We start from the raw sequence: 24670 nt of genomic DNA, 5'->3' as shown, positions 1-24670 counted from the left end.
CAGAAAAATACATCTTAATTATTTTCCAAAACGTTCGCTATTTAATCTGGTCTTTAAAAAAATAAACAATTACTAAACATTATTGGATGACGACTACCGCTTCATGTCTTCGAGGTTCGTTTTTAAAGGTATGTACTACATTAGCCTGCAAGAAATAAATATTATGGTTAGTTCAAAATAATGTTTCGATGAGTAGGCGGATTGGAACCTTTAAAGCTTTAGTTATTCCAGCAATTTATATAATTCTTTAAACAGCGATCCAACCATAAAGGGGAAATCCATATTTTAATTTACGGCCCCGTATACCCCTGTTTTAATGTTTACCAGTTTTAAAATACAGAAGTGTACAAACAACGGATTTAAGACAAACAAATATTCACAAGCTGAAATACGCAACCAAATTCTGTCACACGTATCTTAAATCCAGACTTATCAATGCATTAGATTTCTTCCGGGTTCGATTGGATTTCTGCCAATACTGCCATTGTAATCAATACTGGTGCAAAGCGTTTATGCCTGGTAGCTATATATATGAACGAAAGAAAAACTCCTGTAATAAATTACCCTCTTTAAGTTTTTATATTAGAGTTGGTATTCTGATAAGGCATTCTTTGCATTTAACCTGACACTTCTTTTTATCTTGCAGACCATATCGCTGAAATCCTTATATTAATACATGTATATTGAAATCAACATGATTTGAGTTTGGCTACAGTTATCAAAAAAAAATATTTAAATTGCATATAAACAATTGCATTTAGCAAAATATATTAATTGCATATATTGTTGCTCTATATTTTGTTGTAAATTTAAATAAGTTTGATTTATAGTGCTCAATAAAATGAAATTATCTGCAACCGGGATAAACTATAAAGATTAACTCAAAATTAAATCAAATACGAGTGCCACATACTGTTATGTGCACTAAATTAATCGTGCATTATGCATACCGTCCATTTTTATTTTTTTCGAACCAAATAAACATTGCTGATTGATAACTTTGCACGCATGTGCTATCAAATGTTCGAGCAAAAAAAGGTTGTAAAGCGCGCTGCATGAAACGCAGAGTTTCAATCAATTTTCAAGATTCATTTTTTTAAATGTATATGTGTGCAATATAGCGTGTTTTGTCTTCATATTATTCTATTTTTTCTTTGCAAATGATAACATGTATGCTTACATGAATGTAGTATATCGTTTCTCACATTCATTTTTTCGTCTTGGACTGAAACATACTCATTTGCTCAAATCAACCAAACACTACCAACCAGTAGTTTCCGCCCTAAAGTCTGGAATTATATGGCCACGTCATGCGAAAATGGACCTTAAGCCATATGCCGCCAGCGTACATTCCGACCAACCTGCGAGTTAAACGCTGCCAGGAAAGGATCTACCCAGTCCACTCATGAAACCACGAACCTTTATTTCGGAAATGTTAGCTCTAAAAGCTAGACTGGTAACATATAACATACGATCCATTTTCTCACGATGTGGGTCAATTAAAGTAGCTCACCGTCATATCTTGTATTTCCCAAACTAAGTTGCATGAGATTGAACATGTTTTATTTCACAAGCTTCACACGCCTCAGAATTAATTAATGTCTGAAATGCAAAGTAGTATAGTTACATTTGCAATTAATTGCAACAATGCTTCAACTATCAGAAAATACAGTCGTATGGCATCGTGTGTTGAAATATCTGTCGCAAATTGACTGGTTCACAGATTTTCGTGTATTTGAAAAATATAATGATTTGAATTTACAAACATCAGTCTAATATCTCGCTTAGTTTAAAATAATAATATAAACAAGAAAAATATACATATGTATATACATATTTTCCAGTCTTAGGGTTCGAACCGGGAACTCTGGAAGCAAAAGCTTACTCGTTCCCACTAGGCCACGCAGGGTTTTCAATATATAATTTTTCATAAATGTATAATTGTCATTACGCCAAACTGTAATACAGGCTCTTAAACGCACAGAACGCTAAGTCAAACAAACCTAAGCTTTCATAACAAGTAAAGTAAACCTCAACTTTTATAACATTGTGTGAACTACCTGTTAAAAGTACAACTTTCACCACCTCGCGTCATAAAACTAATGCAGTCATTGATCCAGTTCAAAAGTCATAGACACCGTTATTTACTATTCTCGGTAGGCAACATTGAGACTATTCTCGGCAGGCAACATTGAGACTATTCTCGGTAGGCAACATTGAGACTATTCTCGGTAGGCAACATAGAGACTATTCTCGGTAGGCAACATAGAGACTATTCTCGGTAGGCAACATAGAGACTATTCTCGGAAGGCAACATAGAGACTATTCTCGGTAGGCAACATAGAGACTATTCTCGGTAGGCAACATAGAGACTATTATCGGTAGGCAACATTGAGACTATTCTCGGTAGGCAACATTGAGACTATTCTCGGTAGGCAACATTGAGACTATTCTCGGTAGGCAACATTGAGACTATTCTCGGTAGGCAACATAGAGACTATTCTCGGTAGGTAACATTGAGACTATTCTCGGTAGGCAACATTGAGACTATTCTCGGTAGGCAACATTGAGACTATTCTCGGTAGGCAACATTGAGACTATTCTCGGTAGGCAACATAGAGACTATTCTCGGTAGGCAACATAGAGACTATTCTCGGTAGGCAACATTGAGACTATTCTCGGTAGGCAACATTGAGACTATTCTCGGTAGGCAACAGTGAACTATTCTAACTATTCTCGGTAGGCAACATTGAGACTATTCTCGGTAGGCAACATTGAGACTATTCTCGGTAGGCAACATTAGAGACTATTCTCGGTAGGCAACATTAGAGACTATTCTCGGTAGGCAACATTGAGACTATTCTCGGTAGGCAACATTGAGACTATTCTCGGTAGGCAACATAGAGACTATTCTCGGTAGGCAACATTGAGACTATTCTCGGTAGGCAACATTGAGACTATTCTCGGTAGGCAACATTGAGACTATTCTCGGTAGGCAACATTGAGACTATTCTCGGTAGGCAACATTGAGACTATTCTCGGTAGGCAACATAGAGACTATTCTCGGTAGGCAACATAGAGACTATTCTCGGTAGGCAACATTGAGACTATTCTCGGTAGGCAACATTGAGACTATTCTCGGTAGGCAACATTGAGACTATTCTCGGTAGGCAACATTGAGACTATTCTCGGTAGGCAACATAGAGACTATTCTCGGTAGGCAACATTGAGACTATTCTCGGTAGGCAACATTAGAGACTATTCTCGGTAGGCAACATTGAGACTATTCTCGGTAGGCAACATAGAGACTATTCTCGGTAGGCAACATAGAGACTATTCTCGGTAGGCAACATAGAGACTATTCTCGGTAGGCAACATAGAGACTATTCTCGGTAGGCAACATTAGAGACTATTCTCGGTAGGCAACATTGAGACTATTCTCGGTAGGCAACATTGAGACTATTCTCGGTAGGCAACATTGAGACTATTCTCGGTAGGCAACATTGAGACTATTCTCGGTAGGCAACATTGAGACTATTCTCGGTAGGCAACATTGAGACTATTCTCGGTAGGCAACATTGAGACTATTCTCGGTAGGCAACATGAGACTATTCTCGGTAGGCAACATAGAGACTATTCTCGGTAGGCAACATTGAGACTATTCTCGGTAGGCAACATTGAGACTATTCTCGGTAGGCAACATTAGAGACTATTCTCGGTAGGCAACATAGAGACTATTCTCGGTAGGCAACATAGAGACTATTCTCGGTAGGCAATCATAGAGACTATTCTCGGTAGGCAACATAGAGACTATTCTCGGTAGGCAACATTAGAGACTATTCTCGGTAGGCAAACATAGAGACTATTCTCGGTAGGCAACATAAGACTATTCTCGGTAGGCAACATTGAGACTATTCTCGGTAGGCAACATTGAGACTATTCTCGGTAGGCAACATTGAGACTATTCTCGTAGGCAACATTTGAGACTATTCTCGGTAGGCAACATTGAGACTATTCTCGGTAGGCAACATTGAGACTATTCTCGGTAGGCAACATTGAGACTATTCTCGGTAGGCAACATTGAGACTATTCTCGGTAGGCAACATAGAGACTATTCTCGGTAGGCAACATTGAGACTATTCTCGGTAGGCAACATTGAGACTATTCTCGGTAGGCAACATAGAGACTATTCTCGGTAGGCAACATTGAGACTATTCTCGGTAGGCAACATTGAGACTATTCTCGGTAGGCAACATTGAGACTATTCTCGGTAGGCAACATAGAGACTATTCTCGGTAGGCAACATTGAGACTATTCTCGGTAGGCAACATAGAGACTATTCTCGGTAGGCAACATTGAGACTATTCTCGGTAGGCAACATAGAGACTATTCTCGGTAGGCAACATTGAGACTATTCTCGGTAGGCAACATTGAGACTATTCTCGGTAGGCAACATAGAGACTATTCTCGGTAGGCAACATTGAGACTATTCTCGGTAGGCAACATTGAGACTATTCTCGGTAGGCAACATTGAGACTATTCTCGGTAGGCAACATAGAGACTATTCTCGGTAGGCAACATAGAGACTATTCTCGGTAGGCAACATAGAGACTATTCTCGGTAGGCAACATAGAGACTATTCTCGGTAGGCAACATTGAGACTATTCTCGGTAGGCAACATTGAGACTATTCTCGGTAGGCAACATTGAGACTATTCTCGGTAGGCAACATAGAGACTATTCTCGGTAGGCAACATAGAGACTATTCTCGGTAGGCAACATAGAGACTATTCTCGGTAGGCAACATTGAGACTATTCTCGGTAGGCAACATAGAGACTATTCTCGGTAGGCAACATAGAGACTATTCTCGGTAGGCAACATAGAGACTATTCTCGGTAGGCAACATTGAGACTATTCTCGGTAGGCAACATTGAGACTATTCTCGGTAGGCAACATTGAGACTATTCTCGGTAGGCAACATTGAGACTATTCTCGGTAGGCAACATAGAGACTATTCTCGGTAGGCAACATTGAGACTATTCTCGGTAGGCAACATTGAGACTATTCTCGGTAGGCAACATAGACTATTCTCGGTAGGCAACATTGAGACTATTCTCGGTAGGCAACATAGAGACTATTCTCGGTAGGCAACATTGAGACTATTCTCGGTAGGCAACATTGAGACTATTCTCGGTAGGCAACATAGAGACTATTCTCGGTAGGCAACATAGAGACTATTCTCGGTAGGCAACATTGAGACTATTCTCGGTAGGCAACATTGAGACTATTCTCGGTAGGCAACATTGAGACTATTCTCGGTAGGCAACATTGAGACTATTCTCGGTAGGCAACATTGACTTACCATTTTGGTTATTTCTTATTTTAAACTGCGCAGTTTCTTATTGTTAACCTAGTACGTCTTAAACTAGACAGATAATTAGCCTGATACAAATATGAAACGAAACATTATACAAATAGTGTTTCACATCTTTACGACATAATCCATTGAAAAGTGTAACGGTCAGCTAAGTATTCACAAGGAAGTACTGAAATTATGTAGAGTTTTCTACTACCCGGTATTAGTAAAAATCCCCCCGTTGGTTTATAATTTGATAATATGACAGGAATTAAAATGGAAATGTTTAGTACAGCTTAAAAATAACAACTTTTTACTATTAAATCAAAAAGTCACCAAACAGGTTCTATTTGTTGCAAAGAAACCGCCAACTATTATAGCCACGCATCTGTACAAAAGTAAAACATCTCAAGTTTATCTTAAGATCTGTGCCAATTTGAGTCGCGTTCTGAGAAAACTGGGCATTCTGCATGTGCGTAAAGTGTCGTCCCAGATTAGCCTGTGCAGTCCGCACAGTCTAATCAGGGACGACCCTTTCCGCCGAAACACGATTTTCTGTAAAAAGGGACTTCCTTTAAACGAAAAATACTATAAAAGCGGAAAGTGTCGTCCCTGATTAGCCTGTGCGGACTGCACAGGCTAATCTGGGACGAAACTTTACGCACATGATTTAAGCCTAATTTTCTCAGAACAAGACACATTCATACAATATTCAACTCCCACGTCTTGGTTAAGTATTTAAATTTAGTTCGTATTGCTTGATTAAAATACTTATGAAGAGTGAAAATATCATTATCGGAGCTTTATAAATACATCTATTGAAGAAAAACCATGTTATATTTGATGTATGGTACACGGTAGTTTTAAACTAATAAAGGTTGAATGATAAGACCTTTTAAGACAATAAATAATGTTGTAAGTGTCCATATTCAATGACGGATGGAGGTCAACAAGTGTTAAGATGATTATAAATGATGGATATGACCGATCGTCAAGATTTGATTGACACATCTTTTTGCCATAACTATGACTGTATTGTTTGACGGAGATGACTTTGAAATCAATTAATACTTTAAAAATAAGCATTTAAATCAAAGGTAACACTTTTTTTATTTTAATATGAATGCATACACGTTTCCAGTATGCGCTTTCACATTTGTAAAACATTTAAAAATAAATATGTCAAATTATCAAATCAGTGTATCACGTGTTTAACTTACTTATTATTTCATACAAGATACCAAATTAAATTGTTTCTGATTTTGTTTTTGTAATTTGCTCATCGGAAGTCTAGGAGCTGAGCCGAGCTCTGGTAAAACCGGTATTAATGTATGTGCGTAAAGTTGTGTGCGAGATAAGCCTGTGCACTCCGCACAGACTACCCGAGGACGGCCTTTTCCGCTTTTATTCTACTTTTTGTTTTAAGAAAGTCCCTTGTAAGTGAACATTCAGTTTAGGAGAAAATGGTCGTCCCTTATTAGTGGACGGGTTTCCTTGAGCGCGGTTCAAATGTATTGCACGGTTGTACAAGCAAAGGTCAAGAGTCTTCAATGCAAGAATAGCTGTTAATGTGTATCGTTAATATGTTCCTGGAGCTCTATTATTATTATTTTTCAAAATTTCATACAGCAAGACATTTGATTATCGATGAACAAAAGTATTGCTTTGTGAGTTGTGCAAACCTGTATCAGTCAATAACTCCCCATATTTCTCATTTCAGAGCGGAGTCCGTTACAAGAAGCTGTGGATGCTTCTGGAAGACAACATCATATACATCTTCTCCGACAACAAACCGTGCAGCACCAATGTAAGTAGGCGTGTCTTACCGTGCAGCACCAATGTAAGTAGGCGTGTCTTACCGTGCAGCACCAATGTAAGTAGGCGTGTCTTACCGTGCAGCACCAATGTAAGTAGGCGTGTCTTACCGTGCACCGCGAATGTAAGTAGGCGAGTCGCAGAGAACATACAGTGCAGCGCAAATGTTCGCAGGCGTGTCTTAGTTTATTGGGCATGCGCATATCGTGCAGATAAGATATAAGAAAGCGTTTTAAGGGAAAAAGCCGTGCAGCACAAATGCAAGTAGGCGTGTCTTACTGAAAAAATAACTTGCAGGGCGAATGTAAGAAGGCTTATATTAAGGGGTCTCTTCTAAACGGAAATGCATTGTAGGCGAAAATTTTTGTTTCTGATTAGCCTGTGCGCATTGCACAGGCCAATTTGGCACGAAACTTTACGCTTATGTATTAAGCCCTGTTTTTCCAGAACGAGGATTATATAGAGGTACATACGATAGGCATTCAAAAATAACGACTTCATTTCAAGCACCATACCATATTACTTATTGCAGATGAAAAAAAAAAAGCGAAAATATAAGCCTTTTTTAAAAACGCACAAAAATACTATGCGTTATTTTAAATTTTTCAATCGTGTTTTTATGTTCATTACTAAAACACAATGCATTGTAAAAGCGCTGCATAACAATGAATTATGTGTAGTTATCGCGTTAAATAGTTTAGAATTTGAATGTGTACTATAATATTAAAAATAAATCTTGTCATTCTTTCAGATGCGGATATTTATATCTAGTTTATTTAAATAAGTTAAGAAATGATTTATAACTCATGATCCTTTCAAAAAGTAATCAAGCGATGGAACAACAACGATATGTATCCTTTGTTTGCGTAGCAACATGTTCGTCTTTACTATTAAATCAAAAAGTCACCAAACACTTGTATCACGAACAATGCTCAAGTCAATATTTTGTCTATTTTTTTTACCTTTTCTTCATTTTTGACGATGCTGCGAAGCAGCTCGTCTAAGTTATCATACCATGAAAAAATTCTTCACAATGGCGACCTATGTAAAAGACCGAGCCAGTCCGATTGAGCTCGGTTTTTCTAATCGGCATACCTCGCTGATTATCATTGATAAAGGTATAGGAAGCTCAGCCATAAAAAGGACAGCATATTCTCGGCAAAAGATTTAATTATAGTTTGAAAACGTTAATTGTAAATCAGTTATAGTCAATCCAGCATTTTTAAATCAGTTATATTCAATCCATTATATGTTTATTGTTCAATGAAACAACTATGCATTTTCTGTATTGTATTTGACATTTGTCGTGATTCAGTAAATAAATTGCGAATTAGAACTTTTATAATTAACTTTCAACGCGATCATGAGTGTAAAGATAACGAAGCGACTATGGTATATAAACAGCATAATAGCCGTATGACATCTGTGAAACTCGCTCTTATGCGTGCTTTCTCATTTTGCATATTTAATAAACTTTTCAAACAGAAATTACAGAGCCACATCAGTGCACATACTGAGTTTGATAATTCATTCGTTTGTTGGATATTGTTTGCTGTTTTAAACGCATATTAGGTCATATCGCGGAGATTTAGTCAATCTTACCATGCGTTCATGAGCGAACTCACGTATTCAAGTGCTCTTACGACTATGTGCTCATACCTACTTTCGGGAATCATCATAAAAATTATTGCCCTACTTAACGAACAAACATGCCTAAGCCTATTGAATTAGAGAAAAAACAATAATCAAAAGAGAAAACTTATATGTTCATGCACATGGGCATGTGAAATCACGTCCGTACACATAGCATCATTAACTTAGGAAAGGAAACAACGAAATATAAAGTTTGGTATGATATACATGTGAAATTAAAGAGCATGGTGTAATTAAAGAGCATGTCAAGCTTTGAATTTATATGCTGAAACGTAATGTTATAACCCACAAACGTTTTACTGTAACAGAACGTTGTTTTAAGATAAGTGGTACAGAAAATACACGTCGAATATATTTTTAAAGATATTTCTTGCTATATTTTGATCGAGAATGTAACCCGCCTCCCAGTTTCGCTGAATGGATCAAGAACCCCACGGGTACTACTTCCCCGTACCCCCATTTTTTTCCTACCCTACATTTTTCGTACCCAATTTTTTTCGTACACAATTTTTTTTTCGTACCCAAATTTTTGCTCGTACCCAAAAAAAATTTCCTACCCAATTTTTTTTCGTAACCAAATCTTTTTTTCGTACCCAATTTATTTTCGTACCCACTTTTTTTCCTACCCAAAATTTTCGTACCCACATACACAATTGTGGTGATGTAGATAAACTTAAATAGATGCTTTTATATCAATCCTCTTCAAAAGCATCGTCACACCAGTACTGTCAGTACTTTGAGTAGATAATGTTGACCGTCACGCCAAATTTGGTTTTCAGATAAGTTTTGTGTGTTTTTTTAGTCTGACTCAATCCTGAGTTTGATGGTGAATATGTGCGTATTCTTAAAACTGAGATTTGAGATTGTCTGTGAGCTGACCGACATTCTCAAAACATTGAGCTGAGTGGAATATCAAATTTCATCTTCTTAATTAAGCTCAACAATTCAGGATGTTCACTCAAGTCTTTACAAACGCTGATCACATAATTATTTATGAAGACGATCGAAGACACAGTACAACCGCGTATCAATATTTTACAAATTATGTTTGTCCCAGAATCAAATTACAAAACAATAAGTGAACAAGATATAACAACAAAACGATAGGCCCCTTACACAACTTAATGAGAAACAGTAATTAAACTACGTTTCAAAGAAAACAATAAGAATCTAAGCGTGCAACATAAACATAACAAATATATCATGTATTGGTTATTGCATATCTTTTAATTACTTTTCCTTTATTTATTTTACTTGTTGACATTTATTGATTTCAATTATTTTAATATATTTGCATGTAATTTTAGCAAATAGGCAACCTCACGATTGACAGTAGGTCGACTTTCAAGTACCTCGGACCCGCCAACGACAAGAGTGGCTACAAATTTGACCTCTTTGCTGGAAAACGTCTCAATAGATTTAAGGTACTATGTCTAATTTTAATGCAACACCAGTTAAGGAATATAAAGAGACATACATTGTGTAATATGAAAAGGTTCTAAACAGAATTTGTTAAATACAATAATTTGTAAAATAATAAATATAATGTATGGTTAGCTAACTTGTTCTCGTTTTTTTCTTTAAACACAGAAATCCATATCTGTGCACCCCACACTTTTGGTTGACTTATCTTCTTTAAAATATTTAACAACTGATCAAAACCATATATTTATATATATATACAAACTAGATTATTATTAAGCTTAGTGGGAAAACTGGGCTTAATGCATTTGCGTTAAGTGTCGTCTCAGATTAGCTAGTTCAGCCGCACAGGCTAATCAGGAACGACAAATTCCGGCTTATCTTGATTTTCGTTTAGAAGAGACTTCCTTTAAACAAAAAACTCTACAAAAGATGACATTGTCGTCTGTGATAAGCCTGTGCGGACTTCATAGGTTTATCTTGGATCCCTCTTTAAACACATGCATTAAACCCAGGTTTCCAAGAACGATTATAATTGAATTGAATGGCGGAACTATTTTGTTTCATTGAATTTCAGTGCATTTGCTGATTTGATTTGTGGTCGTGAAGACACACAAATATCGGCTCTCTATCATGAACGTCTAAACACTAAGGAAAGATACATTTATGCAAAATACATTGTATGTTGCATCAGCACGTGCAAATACATTGTATGTTGCATCAGCCATCAGCACGTGCAAATACATTGTATGTTGCATCAGCCATCAGCACGTGCAAATACATTGTATGTTGCATCAGCCATCAGCACGTGCAAATACATTGTATGTTGCATCAGCAATCAGCACGTGCAAATATATTGTATGTTGCATCAGCCATCAGCACGTGCAAATACATTGTATGTTGCATCAGCCATCAGCACATGCAAATACATTGTATGTTGCTGAGCCATCAGCACGTGCAAATACATTGTATGCTGCATCAGCCATCAGCACGTGCAAATACATTGTATGTTATATCAGCCATCAGCACGTGCAAATACATTGTATGTTGCATCAGCCATCAGCTCGTGCAAATACATTGTATGTTGCACCAGCCATCAGCACGTGCAAATACATTGTATGTTGCATCAGCCATCAGCACGTGTAAATACATTGTATGTTGCATCAGCCATCAACACGTGCAAATACATTGTATGTTGCATCAGCAATCAGCACGTGTATGTTGCATCAGCACGTGCAAAAATATTGCCATGATATTTCCAGTTTCATTTTTTTGGGAATGCATTCTAAAAACCAGTGCATTAATGTTCCTTATAGCTAGTTAACTATTAAGTAGAACAATTATTTATGCCGTAACACAATCACATGTCATATGAAACAACTTACATGAAGACGACCCAGCGAGATTTTGTGGTGTGCTGTTTTTTGAAACCGCATTGTTATTTTGTGTCGTTTTGCGTAAGATTGGTTTATTGTATGGGTCGCGTTCTGTTAAAACTGGGCTTAATTAATGTGCGTAGAGTGTAATACCAGATTAGCCTGTGAAGTCCGCTCAGGATAATCAGGGACGACTTTATTCCGTCTTAAGTAGATTGTAATGAACATTTTCATAAAAGCGGCAGGGGCGTCCCTGATTAGCCTGTGCGGACACTACGCACACGCATAAAGCTAAGATTTCACAGAACAAGGCTACAGGGGGGGGGGGGGTAATCACGTGACACACAAGATGGCGACGTCCATGCCGAGGCAGGTATTTTTCGTCGTTGTATACCCTTTATTGCTTGTCTTGTATTATTATTTTGTATTCCGCTCACTTTCCAGCCATATTAGGAAGAAAGTTACTGGCTTTTATTTCATAGTAATATTCGCTCTATATCTCGATTTTACTCGGTGCGAAATTTCTTAGCGGGATGACCTAATTAGGGCTTCACTAAGAAAATTTGCGGGGAGTAAAGTCGAGATGTAAAGCGAATTTAAATACGAAATAAAGCTAATCACCTTTTTACTGATATGGCTGGAAAGTGAGCATCATTTTAAAAAATAAACAGAAGTAATAAAGGGTATAAACGGCGAAAAATAACTGTCTCAGTATGTTCGTCGCCATCTTGACTATCACGTGATTACCCCGTCTGGACTATGGAACCATGTCTTTCTTCCTTTTAGACTCGTCTTAGATCGGAGCTCGAGCTATGGCGAGGCTACATCGTCGGCCTGAGTAGGGTAAGGTTACGCTACCCTTAGTAAAACAATCTCAAGTCACTCACGAAGCATAAACTTAAGAGGAAATAGAAACTATAAATTACAAGCTGAAAATAGCATGTATAACATATACACTGGAAAAAGCACGTAAAACTTACAAGTTAAAAACCGGATGTTTAAGGTACAAGATTAGATAGCATGTTTAACATAGAAGTCGGAAATAGCATGTTTAAACCATCAGTTGAAAACAGCATATATAACGTACGTGTTGAAAACAGCATGTATAGCATAAAGTTGAAACAGCATGTATAATATACAAGGAAACAACATGTTTCACGTACGAGTTGTATGGCATGTGAAATACACAACTTGGAAATGGCATGTATAACATACAAGTTAGTCATAGCATGTATAATATACAAGGATAAAGCGTGTATAACGTACGTGTTGAAAACAGCATTTATAACATACAAGTTGAAAACAGAACGTATAACATACAATGAAACAACATATATAGCGTACGAGTCGGTAATAAAATGAATAATATACAAGTTGGAGATGGCATGTATAAAGTTGAAATAGCAAGCATGTATAATATACAAGGACACAACATGTTTCACGTACGAGTTGCATGGCATGTGAAAAAAATTTGTTTGACGAAGAAACTAGTAACGGCATGTATAAAATAAAAGCGGTAAATAATATATAAAACGTACGAGTTAGAAGCGGCATGTGTAACATACATGTTGGACACGAAATATTTAACGTACACGTTTGAAACGGCTTGCTTAATATATAAAGGATAGGAATACGAGTAATTCAAGATGCTTAAAGAGACAAATACAAAGTGCCAATGCAATAGAAGAAGTATAATCCTTTAAGCCCCTTTAAGGCGAACATGTACTACATTGTACTTTCAAGTCATTAAAGTGCCCCTTCATGTGTTGGTCACTTAGCATCTTTTATCAACGGATATTTAAACTTTTGCGGTAGCAATATATTTGCGTATCAACTAAAATTTTGTAACTGATAAATCGGAAGATCTTTTGACCTTTTTATCAGCTTGAGTGCGCCATCGATATTTAGACCCGAAGAATTTGAGATACACAATCACTCCATATTAATGTAAAACGATTTTTATATGCTTACGGACAGTCTGAACTAATCGGGTTAAATAATATGATGACTTAAAAAATATTGAAATCGAACGAGAAATTTGAAACACCGTGTTGCTGTAAATATTACCCTTGTTATTTTAACAAGCACGAACTTAGGGGGCTGATACACGAAATGATTTACCCAAATAAGAGACGCCAACTTTCCTCGGGCCTTTAGCATTCACACATTACGTTCTGTATATGAAAATATTTGACAAACTTAAGACGTTAGTCGTAGGCGAAAACAATGGAGCTGTGATACAACGTTTTTGGATCACCGCAGAAATGTAAATGATCATCGCTCTACAGGCAGCATAGGCTAATCAGGGACGACAATGCCCGCACAGACTGGATTTTCTCTTAGTAGAGACTTCATATACACGAAAAAATTCCATTAAAGCGGGAAGTGACGTCCCTGATTAGCCTGTGCGGACTGCACAGGCTAATCTGGGATGACACTTTACGCATATTCATTTTGTCCCGTTTTCCCATAGCGAAGCTCATCTGTATTAGTTTTGTGTCGTTTACATAGGGTGCTGTCCCAAAGGACTTGGACCTATTACCAGACCAGGTCAGCAGAATCGAGGAGGACGTGACCCTATTCCACGTCGGGGCCACCAGGGGAGGGAAATACTCGCCTCCTTCATGTGAGTGACGTCATAAGTGACGCATGGGTCGAAATTTCACAGCAACGTAGGGACCAGTTTAGACAAGAAACCCTCAAATTCCTTTTGAATACCAGAGTGTAGTTTTCGAATCTGGAAAATAAGGAGCGATTTACTAAAATAAACACGTCACACAAAAGAAAACTACTGAATTGTGTTAACGAGATTATGTTGTAATTGAGTACGTTTCTTCTAAAAACTTTGTTGATATAACTGATAATCAGAAAAGTTTCATATTCAATGTAACATCACTTTTATAACAGTAATGCGAACATAGCCATGACCGTGATGCACGCAAAACTAGAGTCCCCGCACAGACGAGAACCTCCATCTATTTAAGATTGCGCATTTAATTTATTTTACCCTTCATATGCACATGAGTAACGTTTTATTATCAAATCAAATGTCAGTTTATTACGGCAGAAATGAATTTTACAAACCTCGGTGTATGAGTTTCTTATTTATGAATTCTTAAGAATTCTTAATCTTTTAAAGTTATCCAAAGCAGGTAACATTGAGTCTTTTTATTCAAAATGGTATACATGTGAACAAGATTAAAATGTCTCAATAGTGAATGTTGGTACTTGAAAATATCTCTTGATATAACTTTAGTAAAGCAAACTTCATCGTAAACCTTATTAAATCAAACTTAAACTTTACACAGAAATCGATTTAAATAATACAAATATGTTCACATTGATGTTTTAAAGTCTAAACACCACAATATAAGGGAAGCAACACAGTATTAAAACTTGCTAATCTAAGTTTATCATGCTTTACCAGTATGTGCTCAAAGAGAGCAGTTAGCCATCTAAGACATGCATTATATGTATATGAGTCGTGTTCTGAGAAAACTGGGTATAATGCATGTGCGTAAAGTGTCGTCCCAGATTAGCCTGTGCAATCCGCACAGGCTAATCATAGAGGACACTTTCCGCTTTCATGACATTTTTCGTTAAAATGAAGTTTCTTCTTAGCAAAAAACAATTTTGGCGGGAAGTGTTGTCCTCGATTAGCCTGTATGGACTGCAAAGGCTAATCTGGGACGACACTTCATGCACAAGCATTATTCCCAGTTTTCTCTGAACGCGACTCATATGAACCGCTTTCCGGGAAAACTGGGGTTAATGCATGTGCGTAAAGTGTCGTCGCAGGTAAGAATATGCATGTGCGTAAAGTGTCGTCACAGGTAAGAATATGCATGTGCGTAAAGTGTCGTCACAGGTAAGAATATGCATGTGCGTAAAGTGTCGTCACAGGTAAGAATATGCATGTGCGTAAAGTGTCGTCACAGGTAAGAATATGCATGTGCGTAAAGTGTCGTCACAGGTAAGAATATGCATGTGCGTAAAGTGTCGTCACAGGTAAGAATATGCATGTGCGTAAAGTGTCGTCACAGGTAAGAATATGCATGTGCGTAAAGTGTCGTCACAGGTAAGAATATGCAATTCGCATAGGCTGAACTGCGACGAAACTTTCCGCCTAAACCTTTTGCTAAGAAGAGACTTCTTTTTTTACAAATTATACCATAAATAGAATTCAGGCGCATGCATTAAGGCCCGTTTTTCCAGAAATGTTCATATACTACAGTACATTAATGTACAACTTTAAAAGCCATACATGGTAACACAGCTTAATCCGTATCCAATTACTGTATGCGTCATTTCAGTAGGGGGAGACAGCGGTGTTATCCCGGATGTGTCGTCTCTGGCTGGCAAACACTCCGTGTTCTCCGGAGGACTCGGCCCGGACGGAGTGTCGGTGAGGACGGGAGTAACAGGAAGGTCTCCAGGTTCCCGGTCGGGGTCGGGAGGCTCCGGGGAGACTAACAGCATTTCCGGAGGTGGGCCAACCATGGTGAGTGCGAACGTGGCAATGTGTCATAGTAGAGCTCCGGAATGTATATTTGAGAATTTATGATCAAGTAGATAATTTGCTTTAATTCTTATCAATTGTTAATACATAGTAACTAAATAGTTTATTATAAGAGATTGACAATTACTACTAATATTTTCCCTGAGATTCTTTAACGATCGCTCACAACAAATGTTGCTGACTTCAACACCTCGTGGTGTCTTTCTAGAATCTACGTTATTTCTAACGTAAGAAAAACTCAATAATTGTCTAATCACAATAAGGCTTTGAATGTAAGCCAATATTGAACAGTCATATATAACCTTGTTATAAACTACTTAACTCTAAATGCAGCTGAAATGTATGTACAAACATCACGTATTTATTTATCAATTTTACTTAACTAAAAATTGTTAACATAACACTAATGATATAATTATGATATATCCATACAAGGCCACTATGTTACAACCCCATCCCCCCGGGGAGCCTTCCTTGAAGTATAAAGCTATGAATACACTACTCCTCGCAAGTCGGGTTTCCCCACCCCCTCTTCAGCAAAAGACCATCCCATTAAAAAAAATCTCATACGCATCTCATTCCCATATGCATACGTAGCTGACGAACTGTGAGTAGTGTGTTTACTATAAATGGGCGCTTTTTAAATCCGTGAATCCAGTAATCAAGTTGTAATAAGCGATTTATTTGGTCGTTAATGTAGACTTAAGAAAGCAAATAATCCAGCCAAAATATTTAAGCATCGCTGTGGGAAAACCGGGTTTAATGCATGTGAGTAAAGTGTCGTCCACACAGGCCAATCAGGGACGACACTTTCCGCTTTTCAGGTAGTTTTGGTTTCAAGGAAGTCTCGTCCTAGCCAACATCCAGTTTAGGCGTAAAATGGCGTCCCTGATTAGTGTGTGCGGATCGCAAAGGCTAACCTGGGTCGACACTTATCGCACATGCATTAAGTTACGTTTACCCAGGTTCATTTAGGACACTCAGCGGTAATGTTTATTATGTCCTACATGCAGTGAAACATATATCATTATGCACTAACCATCAAACTCTATTTATAACCTTAGATCAGTGCATTCCGTTTTATAAAATACTACAGAATTTTTACAACAAGATGAATAATAAACTTCTTTCAATGTTCATCTACTCAAAACAGCATATTTTTTACATTAAAAATCGTAAAATAGACATACGTACATTAATTGAATGTACACACGGTTTATATTCCCTTCTGTATATAAGGTCCGCTATTTCTGTATACGCTGTTTAATACATTCACCTCAATCACCTGTGACATTGCAAGAGATCTTTAACGGGTTTAGCCGGTTCGTCAGTCGGCGGTCTGTCGGCGATAATTGCGTCATTCAGTCCAATCTCGACCCAACCTCGCCCACTGACCGTTCCTGATCCGATTAGTGGCCGATCTTTAGGCCGCAACAAATTGCTCAGTTGTTCGACGGTATATGGCCCAAAATCATTAGAGCGAGCGCATTACAAATAACAATATTTGTAATTCCATTTGCAATTCAATTATATGGGAGCGCAACGAGCAGAATAAAAAAGAGTGAAAACATGTTTGGCGCATTAAGCTGTATAAGTGTGTCGATTTGGAAGTGTTTACTGTTGAACGAACAATAAATATGTCGTAACATATTAAAGACAAACGAAAATTCAGACGATAACTCTGCTTTTAAAAATGTCGGATGCGGGGCAAGACCATTCGGGCAGCAGCGGGTGCATTTTTTAAATTTCATGCTACGATTTTCAGGTACGGCATATCCGGCGACATCTGATCAATTTGTGTGGCCTTATCTCCCCTAAGGCGGGAATGCATTCACTATTATTAACCCATTTATAACTAGTGGACTCTCCTACCATTCTAAATTGAATCAATGCATTTCCAAAATTAGAGTTGTCTAGTATATCTATATTCATAAAAAAAAATACAGAAATTCATTTAAGCAAACAGCGCAGACCCTGATGAGACGCCGCATCATGCGGCGTCTCATCTGGGTCTACGCTGTTTGCCAAGGACTTTTTAATAGACGCTAGGCATAAATGGGTTAACCGCGAAAACGAATGTATTCACTTCTTGAACAAGCTATAATACTTATACCATACTCGTCGATTAGAACGGCGTTAATGTTATTGTCATCACCATCATCTTAATAAATAGCATCATCACCAGCAACGCCAATATATACATCAGCATTTATATCATCAGTATCATGGTCAACATCAGTGTATTTTTCCATTTTCTTACTCCTCTTCATTTTGACCATCTTTGTCTTGATCGTGAACATTCAGATGTGTCAACTTCAATGTTTAACTGACTGCATTGTTCGCATAAAGTAATTGAAAGTTACGTATAGAGGGTTCACCAGATGATATCTCTGCATTCGTGCGCGTAGAACATATCAAACGTTTTACTACTTCTACTTATGTCGTTTAAATTACGTCAAAAATATGGTTACAGAGATAACACAATAATTGAAAGAGATGCATCAAATCGTTTAACTGCTGACTCGTCAGACTGACGTTAACAATGTCTTTATTTAAAATCCCGTATTTATAATTAGGATAAAACGTTTGACAAGCCAACTGTAACCACTGACTGTTTTGTCGTTAGTTAAGACTTAATGCTCATGTATAATGTTCTTTAAGTTTGAAGTTTAAATTCATTTAACTTAACAAATATATGGCGTTGATGAATATGTTTAAACTTTAAAGAACAATGTTATAAATGGCTTGATCCGATAAACAAACTATTGATTGATACGTGAGTGACATGCATTGTTCAAAACAGGTGGACATGTATGCCTCGAAACATTATTCAAATGTTAAAGGACCATTTGTTGAACTGTCCTTTAAACAAATAAGTAGCCAGTGTATGTTTCAAAAGTGCAAACATCTGGTATATAGAAGTCTTTGCCATCCAACACATTAAAATAATACAAACATTAAAATTAAACAAAAATTTGCTATTTTCAAATATTTTTTTAAAGTTTTAAGATACAAGTTATATACTTAGCTATAAACAAAATCGTTCTTATATGACCCACGAAATCTCACATTCACCCTTTAACCGGATAGTATAACAGGTAAAGAAGTATTATGTAGCATAGTAGGATTTACCAACGCGTAACGTGTGCTTAAAATACAAACATGAGGGTGTGGTATAATAGCTTGATAAATGTTCATGTCCTACAAGTGTGTTGTATTAAAGTCTAAACTGCTGAATTGTGTTTACGTTTATTTAATATGGAATGGACTTACACAAGTTATTGTCAGAAATATCGGTTTGACGCCAGGGAAAATGGGAACACGACGAATCTTGAAGTATCAAGACGCACATAATTTGAGAAATGAGTTTTTTTTTTAAGTGCGATATATTATAGTAAGGATTGTTTTTAGTATATATACTTTTTAATGTGCGTTAAGCATTGCACATATCAATAATGTCTACAATAGTCCACATCTGCTAGCAGTGCTATGCAAACCCTGAGTGTTGCGTTTCGATTTTGTGTAATATAAGAAGACATACTTACATCGTGAAATGAATACGGAATATTATTATATTGTTATAATATTACTTTATTCTACCGTGTACTACATGTGGTCAATATGAAATATATGTGCCGATTGGATACAGCAAATTAAACATATAATTATGGGATATTTTGTCTGATTGTCTGACACAACGATTAACCAAGCAATACATGTCTGTAGAACGGCCATGTTTTACAACGACAGCAAGAACTTGGACAAGTCTAAGTTCTGGACAGTACGGCTTCCGCGATACGCGAACGGGACCAGTACATACCGGTATAAGGGGAGGTATGAGGTGGGTATTATGAACGGGATCACTACATACCGGTATAAGGGGAGTTATTAGGTGGGTATTATGAACGGGACCAGTACATACCGGTATAAGGGGAGGTATGAGGTGGGTTTTATGAACGGGACCAGTACATACCGGTATAAGGGGAGGTATGAGGTGGGTATTATGAACGGGACCAGTACATACCGGTATAAGGGGAGGTATGAGGTGGGTTTTATGAACGGGACCAGTACATACCGGTATAATGGGGAGGTATGAGGTGGGTATTATGAACGGGACCAGTACATACCGGTATAAAGGGAGGTATGATGTGGGTATTATGAACGGGACCAGTACATACCGGTATAAGGGGAGGTATGAGGTGTGTTTTATGAACGGGACCAGTACATACCGGTATAAGGGGAGGTATGAGGTAGCATACAGCGTGAGAGACTTAATAGAATTTGACTTGTTCACGTATACGTTACATGACTTTTTTCCAAAAATGATCATGAATTTTAACACAAAAAGAATAATTTGATTACACCCGTGTTGACATGTACTATTAATATTGTATTTAAAGTACCGGTTCTTCGTTCAAAAAAATCTGAATGGGTAATAGTATCCTAGTTATTGCGGATTCGAATTGAACTGATGACAAAAATATGTATTCATGTGTTTTTTTTCTTGATATTATAAGTTATTTGGATTATTTCAAATATTATATTAAAAGAAAAAAATGCACAATAAGGAATTATGTGATGAAGTCCCTTTAATGATAAACCAGACAAACACATGACATTGCGTAAATGGTTTATGTTTCAAAACCATGTTCTTCACGTTTATGTGTATCTGTATTTCAATATAAGTCAATAATACGCGCCGTTGATTTAAGAATATGAAATGCCGATCCACTACCCATAAAACGATCAGTGTTTATACAGGTCTAAATTATTTGCCCACTAAGAAAGCTCGATGTACCTTACTTTAACACCAAATATCTATAAATGAAATGAAATCTGACCATATTGTACGCTACTCAATGTTCATAGTCCATATTTGCACTGTATCTTATTTTTATTTGACAAACCATTAACAAAGACCCTAAAATTGTGATACAATTTTCTATTAAAGTTTTTCTATTCGAATGTTTATTAGCTGTAAAAGTAAACGCACATATGATGATAGGATAAATTTATTTGTGGTGTTCCAGAATCACGAATGATAACACACTTTATGTGCGTAGACAAAGTATTCATTTATCAGTAAAGATTTATTTGATATTATTTTGCTTATTTTAAAATGATACTGTGTGTAAGCTGAGTTAGTGAGTATTTTACATGTAAAAATATCATAAATAAACATGTTTTCTGATGGTAGAATAAATGTGTTTTATCTGGAAACATATATTTATTAGTATTTCACCATGTCTCATACCTCAAGTCGGTTACACTCACAAGCCCATAAGTTTCGTTCATCATTGGCCGTAGGGTTTATACAATTGATCCAGGTACATTAAGACCAAAATCAGATGAGTTATTGCATTGTTTTCATAGTTGGTCATAGTTTGTAAAGTACATTCACTTTATAACCAAAAAGGGTGACTTGATTTATTCGAAATCATAAATGAATCCACGTATAATCGGACCATTATAGTAAGAAGAACTTACTTTCAATTATCATATGAGTCGTGTTCTGAGAAAACTGGGCATAATGCATGTGCGTAAAGTGTCGTCCTAGATTAGCCTGTGCAGTCCGCACAGGCTAATCAGGGTCGACACTTTCCGCTTTTATGATATTTTTAGTTTAAAGGATGTTTTTCCTTACCGAAAATCAAGTTTAGGCGGAAAGTGTCGTCCCTGATTAGCCTGTGCGGACTTCACAGGCTAATCTGGGACGACACTTAACGCACATTCATTATGACCAGTTTTCTCAGAACACGACCCATAGGTATATTTCATCGACGGAATAGTCCTTACTCATCTCAAGATTGGTAAAACATTAAAACACTTGATCGGCAAACTTGTAAACATATGGGCCCTGACTGTGAACCAAGAAAAAAAACTGTACTTAATGCATGTGCGTTAAGTCTCGTCCCAGATTAGCCTGTGCAGTCCGCAAGCTAATCAGGAACGAACGAAACGTACCGCATAAACTGTAATTATGCAAGGAACTTCCTTCAAACGAAAAATAAAATAAACGCTGAAAGTGTCGTCCCTGATTAGCACGTGAGGACTGCAGGGACTTATATGTACGATTCTTTACGTGAAAAATGCAAAAAGCCCTGTTTTCCCAGATCGATGCTCCCTCGTTATTTAAATGCCAATTTGTTTGCAAAACAAGCTGAAGCCTATCACACATTCAATACATTTTATATTTGCTTGCAGTCGAGTAAAATTTAAAATTTAGCTGTTAATTTGTTTGTGAAAAGGTGAATAATTTTAATACGTCCTCATCCCTGTAAAGCTGAATCGTGTACGTCCTAAATCTGGTACACAGTCTTTCCGTTTTTACCCAATGTACCCAAAGTTCATTATATTTAATAAATTAAAATCCCAAAATTATGTGCATTCATTGTTTGGTTGTCCGTTTTTCTAATACTTTATACGAAGACAAGCCATATCATTCTATGGTTGTTAAATACAAACATTCTTACTCTCAGTAGGACACATGTTGTGTTGAATGTACTTCATGTCGTGGTGGTGCTTTTACAAGTTTTAAAAGCATGGCTGTAAGCTACGATATGTCAACCATATAAACACTTGGCAATCTATTCAGCTGAAACAGTTATGTTTTATTCGCTATTTGCGTTATCTTTTTGTTCGCTTCAACACCCACTCAAAACGTCTGTATTGTGACAACACTGTTCGTTTTGATGCTTTGTTTTCGTTAAACACCGCTCTTTAAGCGACTGAAATCCTGGTTAGTTTTAACCTATCTATTGAAGCCTTAGGTTTATTAATATTCGTTTGAATCCGTTTCTTGGGTAAAGCCAGTACTTGATGTCTTTAGAGGTGATCCAAACTATCGATCGTTTAAGAAACATTATTATCCACAACGCCACCGCCAAATAATCCGAGGCCTGAACATTACTGCGGATAGTTTTCATCTTTCCTATACACAGATTAAGAAACACCTTTCGTATGATACAAGCCTTCATGTATGCAATGTTTTAACTTACACACCCATTATTTGCATTTTAATAACTCGCGAATAGTTGACTATACTCGAATAAATAGACTTATAATTATACGGGTGATGGCGGAAGCTTGCAGTATTACAATTGTCAAAACTGCACAATATATCAAATGACAGATATCAATTACCCATTCTCTCTTTTTTCAGGTGCATCGATTTTATCCAGACAGGTTTGCCGACCAGACTCCACCAAGGTATTTTCATTTTTTCTTGATGGAACGCCAAAACTGCCTTTTGTTGAAGGACATTGGTATGTTTGGTTAGTTTGCATTATGCTGGTTTAAGTTTACATACTGTTGGGTAAAGTTGACGTTATTTTCGATTAAGGTTACAATATTGTGGTATAAGTAGGTATTATGTTGGGTTAAGTAGCCATTATGTTCGGTTAAGTTGACTTTGTGTTGGGTTGTGTTGGGTTACGATCGGTAATGTTGGGTTAAGTTTGGATTATGTTGGGTTAAGTTGGCATTTTGCTTGTTTAAGTTGAAGTTATGTTGTGTTAAGTTCGCATAATGTAGGCTTAAGTTGGCTTCATGGTGGGTGATGTTGACATTATATTGGTCTAAGTTTGCATAATGTTGGGTAAGGATGGACTTATGTTATGTCAAGTTTACATAAGACCCATTTTCGTTTGGTGAGGGTCATTAAACCGCTATACACAGCGATTCTTTATTCATCTGAGTAAAATGATTGAATAGAGATGATGCTTTTGGTGGCCTGATCGGCTTTTCTATAAAATGTTTTGGTCCACAAGCACAACAATCTCTTATCAATCATTGTACATGATCTTATCTTTGAATTGGTTGATTGTACTGTTTAAATTGCACACAAGTTTTAGTATATAGTTTAAATTGCAGCAGTGTATTGAGGGTATTGTTCAGATTGCAGCCATGTATTGAGAGTACTGTTCAAATTGCAGCAAGTAATTGAGGGTATTGTTCAAATTGCTGAAGTGTATTGAGGGTATTGTTCAAATAGCAGCAATGTATTGAGGGAATTGTTCAAATTGCAGCAATGTATTGAGGGTACTGTTCATATTGCAGCAGTGTTTTGAGGGTATTGTTTAAATTGCAGCAATGTATTGAGGGTATTGTTCAAATTGCAACATTGTATTAAGGGTATTGCTCAAATTGCAGAAGTGTTTGGAGGGTATTGTTCAAATTGCAGAAGTGTATTGAGGGTATTGTTCAAATTGCAGCAATGTATTGAGGGTATTGTTCGAATTGCAGCAATGTATTGAGGGTATTGTTCATATTGCAGCAGTGTATTGAGAGTATTGTTCAAATTGCAGAAGTGTATTGAGGGTATTGTTCATATTTCAGCAATGTATTGAGGGTATTGTTCAAATTGCAGTAACGTGATGATTGCATTGTTTAAATGTCAGAAATGTATTAAGTGTGTAATTTAAATTGCAGCGATGTTTTGATCTCAGTTGAGTGTATTGTTTAAATTCAAGCTATGTATTGATATCAGCTGATGTGGATTGCTGCAGAAGTCAGCACTGTTCTGAGAAT

General features: G+C 37.0%; 1 protein-coding gene across 15 annotated transcripts in view; it reads left to right on the top strand.

The window, feature by feature from the left end:
• The window catches only part of LOC127876607 (uncharacterized), a 53062-nt gene that overhangs the window by 10559 nt on the left and 17833 nt on the right, over nt 1-24670 (top strand). For all 15 annotated transcript variants that reach the window (XM_052421940.1, XM_052421950.1, XM_052421945.1 and 12 more), the window contains exons 3-8: nt 7077-7163; nt 10132-10248; nt 12409-12465; nt 14134-14248; nt 15936-16123; nt 23304-23350. In XM_052421940.1, the coding sequence (XP_052277900.1) occupies nt 7077-7163; nt 10132-10248; nt 12409-12465; nt 14134-14248; nt 15936-16123; nt 23304-23350 (611 nt within the window). The remainder of the gene's footprint in view (nt 1-7076; nt 7164-10131; nt 10249-12408; nt 12466-14133; nt 14249-15935; nt 16124-23303; nt 23351-24670) is intronic.

Source organism: Dreissena polymorpha, chromosome 4 (genome assembly GCF_020536995.1).
Source record: "Dreissena polymorpha isolate Duluth1 chromosome 4, UMN_Dpol_1.0, whole genome shotgun sequence".
NCBI classification, from domain to species: domain Eukaryota; kingdom Metazoa; phylum Mollusca; class Bivalvia; order Myida; family Dreissenidae; genus Dreissena; species Dreissena polymorpha.
This window is presented reverse-complemented; position numbering and strand designations above follow the sequence as displayed.